Here is a 16,291-nt window from a genome sequence, read left to right as displayed (position 1 = left end):
ATCTTTGTCAGCGCTTTGAGCCCCCTCTTTCTGATTCCAGTGCGTCCTGGCAGCAATCATCGTGACTTCATTAAAGAGCATAGTTATGCAGGTCCGCAACTTCAAGCGATATTGGGACATTTCCAAGATCGATGGAGTAAGATTTTTCTCTTTTTTTTTTGACGGCACTATTGTTTTCGATAAAAAAACAGGTCGTCCTGAACAAGATATCAGAACACAGTAAACTAGATTTTTCAGCTTTCTTAGAGCTTGCTCTTTTCCCCGGTGCGTCGTGTAGATTAACGTATATTGTTCGATTACTGAAAAGAGGACTTCTGAAATGTACAATTGGCCTTAATTTTTCGCCACAATTTAATATTAAAAATGCGAAATAAAACAGACTGGTATAAGGACATTTTAACTGCGACGAAGAGAGCTGTTTCGTTTGATTTATTTCTAAAGACATCTTTTTGTGTTTCATGATTTTATGAGCCACGTGTTGCATGAAAGCTGGGAACAACAAATAGCCGGTCGGGAGATACCGAGCAAAGATGCACTTAAGTAAACTTGTGGTACGCAACGGCGCGCTTACTAGGTAGCGACAGCCGAAGCGTCTGAAACCAATCTATTCCGTGCAGCAAGTGTGGATTGTGTCCTTCAGCACCACCGTTGTGTTCGACATCATCACCGGCTTGGCTTGTGGTGTTGGGTTTTCTCTGCTCACACTGATCTACAAAATTCAGCGGTGAGTATCTTTAAATAGCTGCGCCCTGTTCGGAGAGGTTCCCAGGCTCATTGCTGCAGCCATCTAATGGGGGCCGCAGGTGACAACATGGCATCCCTCTTGTTCTTGTGTTGCATGTTCAAAAAGACTCAAGCTTAAGAAGGCTCCGTCTCAGCGTCAAGCATGATTTAGAAATATGACAGAAACACCATTCCTCTGCAAATTTCTGTACAGGTGGAAGCACGCCGCCTGCTCAAAGAGCGAGCCCTCCGGAGCGCGCTTTCTCACTCTCCACTTCAGAAACTTTGGAGGTCTCGTCACCTGTCGGCCTTCGCGTGTCCAAAAACGTTCAGCGGCTTCGTGCATACTGCTTAGAAAGCTTACGTAGCCGGTGCACAGTCCTATGCACGATCACATATACACAAGTAAAATCAGGACCACTATGGCCAACTAGGCTGCACGAGGCTTGATCCTATTTCGTTTTACATGTTACTGCAGCGAAATGCAACGATTCCGCCAATGGCATGCATTGCCTCTTATAAATACAACTGTATCCACTGCGTCAGAAATGTAAAAAACATACGGCAGAGAGTGTTTCTTTGGGTGCAACACTCAGCCATCTGTGTATGCTGCGAGCACAGGTTATGACGAAGGGAAGCAGGGGAATGGTACATTTCGCTCGAAGGAGAACTGTTGGTTAATCATGGTGAAAGACATGAGTTATGTACATTTCTTTCCGACAGTAGCGACTGCTCGCAGCGCATTTTTTTCTTTTTTTGGTCAGCAAGGACGAAATGCGTTGCGCCACTGCTGATTCGAGTTTTGTTACTGTAAGTAACATGAAAAAACGTATACCAGAAGAACTCCATAAGATGTTCTAGTAATTGATCGGTTCACGCACGATGTGTTGACAATGATACCGCTTAGGGCTGAGCTGGCGAACTGCTTCGAAATCTCACATTCTTTTTATTTACGCAGGCCAAAAACGTACCTGCTTGGTCCTGTGGCTGACACCGAATTCTTCGTTCCCGTAAAGAAGTATCAAATGGTGAGACTTTAGTGTTTAAAATATCCACAGCTGTTATAGACTAAAAAGTAGGTGCACTATAAATTCACTGTAATGAAATAAAAGGGGGGATCAAAAGGGGGGATAACTGTGACTCCTACAAAGGATGATCGATTTCTTTAGAATGTAAGCCGACATTTTTTTTATTGCATGCCCCGATGGGTGAAATCTTATGCGCCTTTATGTTTCTTATATAATGTGTATAGAATAAATCGGGGTATATCACATTTACTTACTGCTTCAAGCTGGCGACATAAACAGCCTTTTCATCACTGACATTAAGTACCAGGAACTTTTTATCGAGAGTGTTTTAGCTACCACCTGTTCTAATTCTGTGAGCAGATCAGTGAGGTTCCCAAGATCAAGATATTTCACTTTGGTGGGCCTATTCACTTCGCCAACGCCGAGTACTTCAAGAGCCAGCTCAGCGAGAAGGTTGGATTCACAGTGAGGTGAGCATTCAGAGCATCCGAGCATCCGCTTGGTGTGTTCTCGAGCTGGAACGGGGGTATCAGCTAGGATGCACAGCTCATGAATCAATGGTTACATATAAACGTGCGTTTGTTACGAAAGTGAAACTCAAGCAGCGTTGTTGGTGGTACTTTGGACGGAGAGCGACGGTTTCAAAATTATGAATATTTATTCTTCGCAATTAATAAAATTTAAACCACTTGGTATAAGAGACATTATGAGTTATTCAAACGTGGTCTGTAGAGTAGAAATGGAGTCGTGGAGTTAAATTATAATCAATTCAAAAAGTATTTGAGTTCAGAACAGTACGATTCACATTTACCTTGTAGAGAATCATACGCAAGCAAAAATCCTAGAATTCTTACAACGCACTTTGAACGCAGTAGTGTTTTTGCGCTATCAACAGGGAATGCGACATGTGACGTTCCCGGAGTGGGGGCGTTTTTGAGAACACTGGGCGCCCGGCAGCGTCCTGGTGCTTATCTTTGACGTGGCAAAGTGAAGTTCTCTCTTATCAGCAGGCTCTAGTTGTCTCAGTCTTTTCTTAATTATAATAATAAATTGTTTTTGGGGAAGGGAAATGGCGCAGTATCTGTCTCATATTTATTTATTTATTTAAATACCCTAAAGGCCCAAGTGGGCATTACATAGATGGGGGGGGGGGGGGAGGGCATGAAAACAACACAATACAGATTATTGGCACACAGTAGTTAACAAATACAAAGAATAACTATATATACAAATTGCAAGTACACATCACTGCAGTCGCTGAAAGATACATAGGTGGAGCGTATAAGACATAATGCTTCAACAATACTGAAAATATCACGGTGAATTTTGCAGGCCGAGGTGCGATGAAAGTTTTGTTTGGAAATGTGATAACTCAGTTTCAGAAACTATGTCAGCCGGTAACGAGTTCCACTCTGCCATAGATAATAGTAAGGGTGATGTTTGATATTTCAGTGTTCGTGCGAAGATGGGTTGCACTTTGTGGGAATGATCCGACCGGGATGAAACATGATGGGCAGGGGCGATGCGATCAGCTGTGAACGGGGAGCCATCGTAGTACAAGGAATGAAAAAACGATAAACGAGAGAACTTGCGTCGAGTGATAAGGTCGGGAATACTGATAGTTTGCTTCAATAATGACACACTTTCATACGGTGAGTATGAAGAAAGGATGAACCTCACAGCTTTATTTTGCACAGACTCAAGACGGTTAATTAATGAAACGCTACTTGGACTTCATATTAAAGATGCATATTCTAAAGCTGACCTTATGAGTGTAGTATACGCGCGAAGCTTTGTCTCGGGGTTGGCAAGATATAGACGACGTTTGATGAGTCCCAGTTTCTTAAATGCTTTGTTTGTGATGTGATTTATGTGGGTGTTCCAGCTTAAATCAGCACTGAGATAAACACCTAGGTACTTAAAACAATCCGTTCTTTCAACTGTATTCTCATTAATTGTGTAGACATTAGAAGGTATATTAGTGCGCGAGGAAAAGGTCATCAACATTGTTTTTTTTATATTAATTTCCATCTGTCATAGCTGGCACCATTCATTTAGGCGCACTAAGTCGGTCTGTAGAATAACTGCATCAAGGGGGGTGACCATCCTTCTATAGATTACGCAGTCGTCAGCGAACAGTCGCACGTTAGATGATATGTTAGATGCTATGTCATTAATGTAAATTAAAAATAGTAATGGCCCTAAAACGGATCCCTGTGGGACTCCCGATATGACTCGTGAACTGCTCGATGAATACCCTAATTTTGACGCTTTGGGAGCGATTACTTAGGAATTCTCCGATCCAACGGGTGATATCGCGGTGCAGTTGTAGGTTGTTAATTTTCTTCATTAGTCTTATGTGGGGAACGCGATCGAAAGCTTTTGAAAAATCTATAAATATGGCATCAGTATATATTAATTCGTGTACCGATTCATGAAGATCTGTTAAGAGCTCAAATAGCTGTGTTTGACAGGACTTTTTTTGCCTAAAGCCATGCTGGTTAGCAATAAGCAAGTTATTGGCGTTCAGGTGGGTCATTATGTTTGAGTAGAGGATATGTTCAAGCAACTTGCAACAAATCAATGTTAGTGATATGGGGCGATAATTTTCCGGTGACGGGCTATCACCGGATTTAAGAACTGGGCTGACGTTTGCGGTTTTCCAGTCATCGGGAATGCATCCTGTATCTAAAGACTGCTGAAATATTAAAGTTAGTAAGGCAGCCGACACGTGCGCGGTAAGTTTAAGAAGTTTGGTATTGATACCGTCTGGACCGGGGCTACAATTAAGTGGAAGTCGCTCAATAGCTCGGGCAACACCAGCTGCGCTAATGATGATTGGTTCTGATGGATGAAGCACTAACGGTTGTTGAGGTTCACGGTAATTAAAAGGCACTGATTCGGTTGTAAAGGTGTCTGTAAAATGCTTGTTGAATAGGTCAGGCATTGCCTCTGGAGGTGCCATACGTCCGTCCGCATCTTTCAATACTGGTATCTCATGGCTGCCGTTAGGGTTTATCACTTGCCAGAATTTTGCAGGGTTGGTTCTTAGCAAGTCGGGTAAAGTGTGGTTAAAAAATTTGTTTTTAGCCTTCTTTATGGCGATTTTGGTCGTAGCAGATACGTCTTTGTACTGTTGCCAGGCGCTGTCAGAGTTAACTTCCTTAGCTCTGCGGTACACTTTTTTCTTTTTGTTTAGACACTTCTTAACATCTTTTGTGAACCAGGGGGAGTCAGTTCTTGTTTTGACGTCTAATTTTGGGACGCAGGCATGCTCGATTTCCTTCAACTTATCGCGAAATACCAACCAATTTTCGTTTGCCGTGCGAGTTACAAAGGTGGTTTAAAAAATATGCGCAGTCTTTTAGCATGCGGTTTATTTTTTCATGATCGCATTTCGGGTAGTTTAGGATGCATTTGGTCGTACTATGCTTGGCAGGAACGTACATGGGTACTAAACTGTGGACGAATCTGTGATCGCTTATCTCTTCGAGTACGTAGGTGCGGGAATGAGTAGGAAGGTTTGTAAATAACAGATCTAGAACGTGATCACCTCGGGTAGGCTCCTGTACCAGCTGAGTTAAATGAAACGCTGTCATTGTATCAAGCAGGCGGGAACATTCATGGCGATTCGATCCGGAAGTGACAGATGACGTTTTCCAGTTAATAGCGGAATAATTGAAGTCGCCTCCTAACAGTACAATGCTTTGGGGGTATGTAGCGAAAATGTATTCTAGTGCATCCTGCAGGTGATCGACAAAATCGGGAAGACTGTTTGGAGGCCGGTAGCATGCACCTATGACATATGTGACACCTTTGAGCCGAACCATGACCCACAGCAGCTCAAGACACGTTTCAAAGGTGACGGGACATGGCTGATAATCGCTCCGTATGGCGATCATTACGCCTCCTCCCCTACCCTCTTTCCTGTCTTTTCGAAAAACAGTTAGGTCCACAGGAAGTGATAGTTTGCTGTTGGAAACGTCGGGCGTTAGCCATGTCTCGGTGCCAAGAATGATGTCTGGAGAGCACGTAAAAATTATGCTTTTCACGGTGTCAAGTTTGGGAACAATACTGCGGAAGTTTGCAAGAAGCACAGAAATTTCTCGAAGCTTGCCGGATGACCACTTGCTTTGAGTTTCCGGTCATTTAGGACTGCGCGCTTCTTGTTCGAGTACCTTCACAACTTGTTCCAAAGCGGGGTCATATTTGTAGGTTGCACCACGCAACTGCAGCTTGTTAAACCGAATAGTAAATCGCTCATTTTCCTCCCGAATACTTTTTGCATAATCCCTCAGTTTTTTTCGTTGTAGTTGGATTTTGGGTGAAAAGTCTTCTTCCAACCACATTTTGGGCACGACATCTTTTAGGTTGAATGCATTCCGTGGTACTTCTTTATCTACCTTGAAATTTAGGAACTTGATGATGATTGGACGCTTGTAATCATCGCGACGCCGGCCGATGCGGTGGGCTCGTTCAATGTCGTTTGCATCCAGTTTAACTTTTAGGTGGGTGGAAATGAATATTTTGCTTTCGGTATTTTCATACTCTTCGCCTTCTGTTTCAGGCATGCCTTTTACCAAAAGGTTGTTTCGCCTCATTCTATTGTTAAGATCGTCAACTACATTTCCAAGATCATTGCTTGTGCTTGCAACTACAGATTTGACTTCAGTAATCGCCCCATGAACAGAACAGACATTTTCCTTAATGCCGGACACGCCACCCATATTCTGCTCAATGAAATCAATCCGTGATTTAATGTCAACAACATCGCGCTTGATTTCTTCCAACATGGCTGTCGTAGCCTTGAAATTTTGGTCGTTTTCAGCAATGAAGTCTTTCAGCAAGTTAAGAACGTCCTCTTCCTTTCCAGGTCCAGGATTGGCCTCAATGTCTCCAGCAGAAAGGAGGAGCAGCGCTAAGCATACAGATGCTAGTACATAAGAAGGTCGTGGTAAAAGAGCTTGAAGTAGCGCGGAAACGGTATTTCTTTGGACGGTTAATGTACGGCAGCGATGTGAAGATGGTAGAAAGGTGCCAATGCGAGCGCGGTACGTGTTCACATCAGTGCCCATTTTGCAAGGTGCGTTTACAATTTGCAAACATCCAACAGACCAGAACGGGATCAGCGGCCACAATGTACTGACAAATATAGCTACAAAGAAAAAGACAGAACCCTACCTACAACAAAGCAGGAGCAACTTAACACGTGCCACCAGTGGCCGCAGATCCCAAGGGTCTTCTTCTTCTTCTTCAGTGATTGTTGGGAAGGATGAAAAGGAGGGAGACACGGGCTTGCCTACTGGAGGACTAGCCTCCACGCCCACTGCCGGCGTGTCGTAGAAAGAGGAGGGGAGGGGAAAAAAGATTGAAAGGAAAGGGTAGGGTACGGGGGCTGTCCGTTCCTTTTATTTATCCAGGTGGCGCGGTCAGCAGTGATGACGTCACGGAGACGACGGCAGCGCCGCTGTCACCACCAAGGGCTAGTTTGCAGGTCGATAAGGCGCAGATTGCTGAACTGATGTGCTGCTGACTGGCAGCGGCAAAGGTGATGACGTACTCGGCAGGAGCTGGATACCTACAACAAAGCAGGAGCAACTTAACACGTGCCACCAGTGGCCGCAGATCCCAAGGGTCCGGGGGCTGTCCGTTCCTTTTATGTATCCAGGTGGCGCGGTCAGCAGTGGTGACGTCACGGAGACGACGGCAGCGCCGCTGTCACCACCAAGGGCTAGTTTGCAGGTCGATAAGGCGCAGATTGCTGAACTGATGTGCTGCTGACTGGCAGCGGCAAAGGCGATGACGTACTCGGCAGGAGCTGGATACCTACAACAAAGCAGGAGCAACTTAACACGTGCCACCAGTGGCCGCAGATCCCGTTGGACACCTGAACCGCGCCGTAAGGAAAGGGATAAAGGAGGGATTGAAAGAAGAAAGGAAGAAAGAGGTGCCGTATTGGAGGACTCCGGAATAATTTCGACCACCTGGGGATCTTTAGCGTGCACTGGCATCGCACAGCACACGGGCGCCTTAGCGTTTTTCCTCCATAAAAACGCAGCCGCCGCGGTCGGGTTCGAACCCGGGAACTCCGGATCAGTAGTCGAGCGCCCTAACCACTGAGCCACCGCGGTGGGTCAGTCTTTTCTTCCGCTCCGGTTTTTCGTGTTTTTTCTTCGAAGCGTAGAACTCCCTCTTTTTTGCATCACTAGCTCTTTCAGTTTCACTTCTCAGGTTTCAGGTAGATGTTGGTGGTAGTGGTGAGATTCACCTGCGATCACATGGCAGTTCCGTTGACGCAGTTCGTCCTCGCGCCTCTTCATACCTTCGCCGTCATCGATTGGGGCACACGGTCGCAACAATATGCCTCGAAACTCCTCTCAGGAAAGCATTCTGCAATTGGTGAAGTCCTCCTTCGCCGGTTCAGATCGCACTTCGCCAATTGTCTGTGCATGCTGGGGACTTCAGAGTCGACGTTGATAAATACTAACGGTTAGTCGTCGACATAGCCACTCTTGCAACCAATCGGTAGCAGTTTACAACATCAAGGAACACCTGCGTCGATGTGAAATTGAGGAGACAGTGCAATGTAAAATGGATTAAGGCCATATATGCAAGAATTTCCTTGACCTCAGAGCAGGCATAATCAAACTAAAAGAACCGGAAATGGTGTGCAGCACATAAACACTGCGGTCATGTTCAATATCACGAATTCTCATTATGTATTAGTTAACCATGAACCCGCTGTCGCCATTACAGCAACCACCACCAAATTCTTGAAAGGAATGCCGGCGACTTTCACTACAAATCAGCAGGGTGAGTCTATAAAGCGATTGTCCAATGTTGTCACTTTTTCTTTTTTTTCATGTTACTGATGGCGGTAGGAACGTAGCAAAAGCCCGCAGAAAAGCTGAGAAGGTGTGTGCACACGGGCTGAAAAATGGAATCAAGGTGGGTATGTTTTGAGTTTGATGACTAGTTTTTTGCAGAGCTCTCTGCATACAGGGTGATATTTTTAACCTCTCTAAATTTTTGTTTGAAAACTCATTAATACATCGGTGCGGACTGTTAAGCTGCGCCGTACCGCGATGCGGCAATGCGTTACAGACCGTTCGACAGACAGACCGCACAACAGCTCAACAGACCGCACTGACGTATCTCTCACAGTTTTTAAAGTAAAATCTTTAAAGGTTAAAAAAAATCACCCTTAAAAATGAGGCGCGGCACATTATAATAAACAGTAAAAGCAGAACAAGTGAACGTAGTCACCCGAATAAAAAGTTGATAATAAAGAGGAGACTAAACATAAAGGCAGTTTCAAAAAGACATCAATGCTGGCTCGACTTAAGCAGTCGGCAGGCTAGATCAAAACGTACTTGCAAACTGAAAGAAGAGTAACTTTACCTTGGATAACCGGAAAATTTGTGTTCCTAAATTAATTGTTAAAGATGCGTTCTCCGTATTCTACGTGGACATGTTTTCTTGTTAATTATTTCAGATGTTCTCCATTGAAAACAATATTAAGTTCCGAGCGCTTGTTGTGCCGGTCCTCCGTGATCAGTGTTTGCCCGTGTTGTTTGCCAATGTTACTATCCAGATCAGGCCCCTTAATTTTGATGTGAGAAAGGAGCATCTTCAGCGTAAACTGAATAATTCCCCGAAGTAAGTGGATGTGATAGTTTCTTTTCGCCTAACTGAGAGCCATAAGTGCGCATAACTTTACAGTGTTGCGTTTCTGCTTTTACGGCAAGAAACACTCTTTTTATGTTTATGACTTCAGGTTCAGGTGCGTTAGCACATTAATCGCCACTTGAGGAGCCTAGATGCAGAAACAATTGTTTTCAACGAGTCCTGTACAACTTGAGAATGCTGGACTGTCCAATGAGACTATCGAGTCGCGTGCGTTAACGTGTCGCTGATACGCTAACTTTGCTTATGGCGCCGAGCCTCACTGATTCGCGTTATTTCTCTGTTTCAGGACAGTCTGAAAATAAGTGAAGAGTCCGAGACTTCTATCAAATGCTGCTCAATAGCTGATGGGTATTCGCTGGAGCACTCTATCACTGAGACACTCTCCCTGCCAACTCACATTATCCTGGACTTCTCGCGTGTGTCTTTCATGGACGGAACCAGCACCGCTCTTATTAAACAGGTGAGACGGAACGTGGGGAAACGTTAAAGTGGCGTTCGTCAATGCTGTCCCATATCCTTCAGAGCTCAGTGCAAATGGAAGATTAACTTCAGTTGAGAGTACGGAATGATCAAGCAGTGAAGGCTACATTGCTGCTTGAAGTTCTTTTTTTTTGCGCAAGGGCAGCTTTAACGTGCCAATCAATTATGTTGTTGCTGAGAGTGATAGGCATGCCTTCGAGTTACCAGATGTACTGTCTACCTGAACACTGCACTGAAATATTGGCTGCATGTTTTCGATTAGCGATATCTGCGTGCTTATTTTTTTACGTGTGTATACAGAAATCCAACATAATAATGATTGTGGATTCAGAGTTCATGAGGCGGCCAATCCCAAAGTAGCGTGCCCCATGACGTAAGCTTCAAAAATGAATTCACTTGGTAATCCTTAAATACGCTTAGTGGGAGCATGTGGCGTCGCCTACTATCATCGTGATAACATTAGAATGCGCTGCTATTACTCGAGTCCGCGTGCTCCCGTGTTCCCACTAAGCGTGATCAAAATAGTGTATACCATGACAAACATGTGCTTCTGTGTCATTCATTGAGGAGTAGAGACTTGAGAATCGGTCTGCTAAGGCTGGACGCTGGTGCATCAGGTACGTGTAAGTGCTTGTCAGCTGCATTTGAGGTGTGGCGACGATTGTCGGCTCCTTTACCTGCGTGCATGTGTATGTACACCCACATGCAGCCTGCCTTTCAGATTGCTAATTAACGCTGCTGCTGACCGCAGTGGCAGATGAGGCCGAACTTTTAGCGTGGGTCGTGGGCGAATTTAGGTGGCAATCGATGACATATTGGCAAGGGACCACAGTTTGAAAAGCAATGGGCAAATATCCCTGACCTGTGCCGTTCAGTGATATCTGCCCTTCATCCATGTCTAAAGGAATACTTTATTTCATTTAAACATGGTTATAATAATTATGGTGCGAAGACTGCGACACCATATAGTTGTGTTGTTGCTTCTTTATTTATATTAAATTGGCTTTGGCTTATGCGCGCATACGCCTGTATACGCAGGCACACACTAGAGGCCAACGTTGGTTGACTGGTTTAAAATGAAGAAAATTACGGGAAATGCGTTATGTTACCACCGCTTACATCAGCGAGCGCGTGAAGACAGCAATTCGTTTAAAAGGTAATCATGAATTGCATGTCTTCACAAATTAGCGACTCTTCACGCCTTTAACATCATTTTTTATATTTACTATAGGGAAATCGAAGTGCAAATAAAAAATAAACGCTGTGCATGGGGTTCCTATTGACAGCAGTTTATGAAAGCAGAATTGACATCGTGCAACAGTCGATTTAATACATAGAAAGCTTGTCTTGGTTGGGAATGGCCCACACATAAAATCTCATATCCACCAGGCTAAGCGGCGCACTTTTTTTCGTCGATTTTGGCAGGATTCGACTTTTACACGAAAACAGCATCTTTCAGTTAATTTTTCCAACTGTTTTTGCAGGAACTACTTAACTGTAGCGTGCAGTCTTACGCCAGATCTGTCGCCTAGTTGCAGATACATTTAAGTTTCGTCTTCGCTGTTGCATTAACTTCTGGCCACCCTCGTAGGTCATGTCATCTTCAATTCTATCCATTTTATTCTTAACTCCTGTAATTTAAAATAATTTTACAGTGTTAGGGAACACTTAATTCCACGAATTAAAAATTGAGGAGCAGACCAACTGCAGCCGTGATCTATTTAGGCGTCCAGTCGGCGTCACTTCGTGGTTGGCCGTTTCCATGCACTCCGAGTACAGGCGTCTCAATTGTCCTTTAAATGTCACGCAGCAGTACAACGGAGCATGCTGGAGGATAATAATGATAACTGTTGTCCTCTGGCAGCTCCGCGACGAGCATGTTGTGGGAAAAAAATTTCCACAGATAAAACACGGTTGCTGTTTGTTTGATTTTTTTTGCTAAAACATTCCCAAATTTTGGGGAGTGGCCCATACACGAATGCAGCAGTCGAGCTTATACGGTAACGCTGTTTCGTCATGTAGAGTGGGTATAAGCATGCAATGTAAGCAGGACCGATGTCGAGTGTTATAGGGCCGCTCAAAAGACAGAACTTGCCCAATGGTTTCATGGTGCCAACGTGAACGCTGGTCACGTCTTGTTATGTATCTCGGCCATTACACATTTTGCTGTCTGAAGAAGTAAGTGGCTACGTTATTTCAGTATTGTGCAACTTGTATCGTTGTTCTTTTTTAGAGGTTGGCGCCAGAGGCTTGCTAGGAGGTCGCATCTTCTGACGCCTGCCTGCGTTCATGTCAAATAAAGTGCAACATTCTCCGAAAAAAAATTGAAAATGAATAACTGTAAAATACTGTCATGGTCAGTTCTTCCGATATGTAGCAGAATATATTTTTCAAAGTGTTCCCATTGAGCGCATCGAACAGTTAAGACTGTCATAGAAAACCAATGGGGAACGGTTTTTACGATACCAAAAACGTTAATAGAAAAAAAATGCAACAAGTGCCGTCGGCTGATCTGCGGATATATTTATAGTTATAGTGAAACATTATATCATATGAAAAAACTGCATTCATAACCAATTTTCTGCTCAAAGATGCTTATGACCAGAATTGTTGGATATGAGTGATCTGTAATTGTTTTCTGTCTCTTCTTTACTGCAGCTGAAGACAGAATACGACTCGATTGATGTCAAGCTGTTTATCGCAGCTTGTTCCAGTAAGTATGCGATGAAAAGCCATATTTAGACCCCGATTTCCTGGTTCTTACTGCACGTTTCGACAAAGCTTTTATCAACGTTCCTGTGAGGTGACTAGGCCGCACGCTTGAACCGAAAGGTGAGCACCAAGCAGTGCGCGCCGTGCGGTGTTTATAACCTTTTACACAGCGAAATCGATGTACATGTTGAAATAATGCTCAAAAGAACTACCGAAGCGGTGGCCTCCCAAGGTTCTCCTATGGTTACAGACTTTCCCTTATCCTGGTAGTCGTCTTTTCAGGGGTGAAATATTTGCTAAAATAATCTTGAAAAAACGCACCCCCCCCCCCCCCCCCCCATCGCAGTATCGTTCATCCTTGGAATAAGGACCGAGTTGCGCACTGTGCCGGAAGCTCAATTCTACCCGCTTCTTATTTCGTTTACACAATGATTAGCTCTTGAATCTAGCTTTAACAGTTAACACTCGCATATGCTGAACTTTCATCGAACGAACTCATGTGAACTCCACTGAAGTCTCGGAACTCCTTTGAGATCTCGACATGAATCAGGAATCACGTTTGCAGGCTGAGGATTCCGAATCTGGGTTTGCACGTTAGATGTGCAGCTGGGTTTGTTGATTCTTTTCCAAGAGCACACCAGTGTAGTAGCCGGCGGATATTTGCACCCTTTTTTACTGGCGGGTCTTGGCGGTGGGCTTTGAAACAACCACCATAGCCCAAACAGGCGTCCAAACAACTAGTCCCTACTTACATAAATGAGCCTTGCCGCATAAGCAGCACTGAGGGTTCATTTTTCCAAACCATGTATATGTGTCAAGGTCATTGATTGAAATTTTTATTGTTCATTCTCTTTTAACATTAGCCAGCGTATGTAAAAACTCTCCATTGAAAAATGAAGGAATCGCCTGGCCTGACGCACTTTAATGGCCCGATAATGATACTTGGGCTTTGCCTTAAGTGCGCATGTTGAAACTTGAATTGCAGTCAGTATGCTATATATTACTGCGCACCTCGGGAACGGGAAAAAGCTTCTGTAGGTTTCCCACGTGTTCTAAAATATAATGTTAAGCTATAGTCGGGAGGTTCTTGAATAGATAGGGTTGCTTTTTCAGCCAAGGGTGCGGATTCTCCGAGATTTGAGAGCTCGCGACGCATAGAAAACGCATAGAAAAGTTCAATTTATATCAGAATATCAGGCGCCTAACGCCGGGAACATCTCTGAGACCTTCACGTGGCACCACTGGCTATTATTTTGCTTCTGGTTTTGCAGTTTTCACTGAAAAGCGTCGATAAATATCATTCAAATGAGCAATGCTCCATTCACTTGTGTCTTCCAACTTGTTGCATACAAGCATGGCATTGTTCGAGGTTGAACGTTTATGTGTTAGATAAATTGAACTAACTGCTTTAAGCCGTTTGTCGTATTCGAAAAGCAAGGACCGTTTGTTTATATTTAAATATTGGCGGTACAGAACAAGGTTGTACGCATGCAGGGCCACCGATTGATGGTTTCCGAAGCCACTGAAGTTAATGTTTTGAGTCTGTAGTCGTTTTCCTGTCGGTGAATGAAGACAGCAATGTCCGCGAAAATAGTTGTTCAAGCCCTTTGCGAAGTGCATGCTGTGATTAGATTTTTCAGTGTAAAAGGGCCATCAGCTACCCAAATTCGTCAAGAGATTTGCCTAGAATATTGTAACGGGTGACGAGACATGGACATACTGCATCAACGCAGTAACCAAACAACTCTGAAGGCAGTGGCCCCATTCAGCTTTACCGAAACCGAAATAAATCAAGCAGTGTGTTTATTCCAGTTGAAAACGATAGCTACCGTTTCTCGGACGAAAAGGGCGTTTTTTTTGTTGATTTAATGAAACAAGGGACAGAAATTACAGCTGGCGTGTGCTGCGACACGCTCTCCAAACAGACTTACGATAAAAATACTTTGACGCAGTAAACTGCATTCCGGAATTGTCCTCATCTGTTACCACGCGCGTTCTCACACCGCGGCACGAACCAAGGAGAAGATTGAAGGTTTTGGTTAACTTTTTTATCACACTCCTTATAGACTCAACCTTGCACCTAGCGACTATTACTCCTCCTTGCAATTGAAACAGTGTCTAGGCGGAGAATGGTTTCAGGACGACGAGGAACTCAAGATCACTACAGTCAACTAGTTCAATTCTAAGGCGGCGAACTTCTATGCAGAGGGACCTAGAAACCTGACGCAGCGTTACGAAAAGTGTTTAAAAGTGAACAGCCATTATGTAGACAAATGGAGTAGGTCTGTTGGAAACCAAATACGGCAATAAAAACTTTTACCAAGAAATAAAACTTTTTTATAACCAAACGACCCTTTACGAATATCACTCGTACACATTCCGTTGGTACGGTACAGAAATCCGTCGTGGTTTCTTGTGAAAAAAAAAAATCTTTGTAGGTTATCTAAAAAACTCTGCAGAAACGTCCATTGAGATATCATTCTCGCTTTAAGGATACATTAATGAATAATTGTTACTGCATGTGCAGTGATTTACAAGTGTGATTATGAGGGCCACATACTCTTTTCACTAAAATAAAAATATAGTGTGCATTACAATCAATTCCCATCCTTACCATACTTCTCCCGTAATCGCCATTTTCATGCGATCAGGTTCTGGAGAACAAGAACAGCGAATAAGATATATGAGCAGTTACGCATATTGCATTAGCGAAATACTTCGCGCATTAAATTCAGCAAACGAGGGAAGCAGAGCAATAGATCACATGTTCGTTTGGAATTGGAAAAGGCAAACGCGTAGAATAATATCAAACATCCCGCCCCTCCCATTCCGAATCCTTGTCACGTTTTGAGCAGTAGAGTTTGCCATGTGATATATTCACCGTGATTTAAGTCGATTCCTGACTAACACGTTCAACAAAGAAATTTCGTACGTTCAAAATGGGCGTTTTCTCTTCCTTGGCCTTACGAACGTATATGCGTCATCTGGACTAGTGCACCAGGAAAGAGAACGACACTGTTGACTCCTTTCCTCTTTGCGCAGGTTCCGTCTTCGAACTCCTTCGCAGAGCGGAAGTCGTCGACGCTGTAGGCTCCAGTTCATTCTTCCCGTCAGTTTTCGACGCCGTTCAGGCGGCCCAGTACCAGAGAGAGACGAAGACTGCGATGCATCGCTGCTGTGACTCGCTTAACTCAACTGTTCATCAGTCATGAAGGCGTGCGATGTTCTAGAGGTGCCTGCAAACCTGATACAGATATTTTTTGTATTTGTAATCGTTGGACGCATGTGAGAGCGTAGAAGGAATGTTTCCAAAGAGTTTGCAGAGAAGCCGTAAGAAGTGCGCAATACTCCAGTTCTCTGTAAGAGTGTGGTGGTGCCCTAATTTCTCATGCTCTTGAACAGGAATAAACCACGGTGTGAATAAACTAAGTTTTTCAAAATATTAGTAATTCGCTTGTCTGGACCCTACATCTTGGCTCACGGTGGCGCTGCGGAATTTTAATTCGCCGAAAGAAAAATATAGATCACACTTTGTCTATAAGTGTGTTGCCGCGCTATCAATCAAAACTTATGGATGCTTCTTGCATATATGAGTCAAACTTACTTTTGCGGTTGCACATAAAGGAATTCGCATTTATATTTTCGTTACATAACGCGAC

The 16,291-nt window shown here is 43.9% G+C and overlaps 1 protein-coding gene across 3 annotated transcripts in view; it reads left to right on the top strand.

Moving 5' to 3' along the window:
- The window catches only part of LOC144128185 (prestin-like), a 46,348-nt gene extending 30,272 nt beyond the window's left edge, over positions 1-16,076 (top strand). Inside the window, exons 12-19 of one of the 3 annotated variants that reach the window (XM_077661329.1) lie at positions 41-136; positions 618-724; positions 1,682-1,751; positions 2,112-2,221; positions 8,633-8,699; positions 9,727-9,900; positions 12,579-12,633; positions 15,675-16,076. In XM_077661329.1, coding sequence (XP_077517455.1) covers positions 41-136; positions 618-724; positions 1,682-1,751; positions 2,112-2,221; positions 8,633-8,699; positions 9,727-9,900; positions 12,579-12,633; positions 15,675-15,844 — 849 coding nt within the window. In that variant the 3' untranslated portion in view covers positions 15,845-16,076. Of the gene's footprint in view, positions 1-40; positions 137-617; positions 725-1,681; positions 1,752-2,111; positions 2,222-8,632; positions 8,700-9,726; positions 9,901-12,578; positions 12,634-15,674 lie in introns of those variants that run through there. The other 2 variants (XM_077661330.1, XM_077661331.1) reach the window with 2 other exon arrangements.
- Positions 16,077-16,291: the final 215 nt, after the last annotated feature.

Source organism: Amblyomma americanum, chromosome 4 (genome assembly GCF_052857255.1).
Source record: "Amblyomma americanum isolate KBUSLIRL-KWMA chromosome 4, ASM5285725v1, whole genome shotgun sequence".
NCBI lineage: Eukaryota > Metazoa > Arthropoda > Arachnida > Ixodida > Ixodidae > Amblyomma > Amblyomma americanum.
This window is presented reverse-complemented; position numbering and strand designations above follow the sequence as displayed.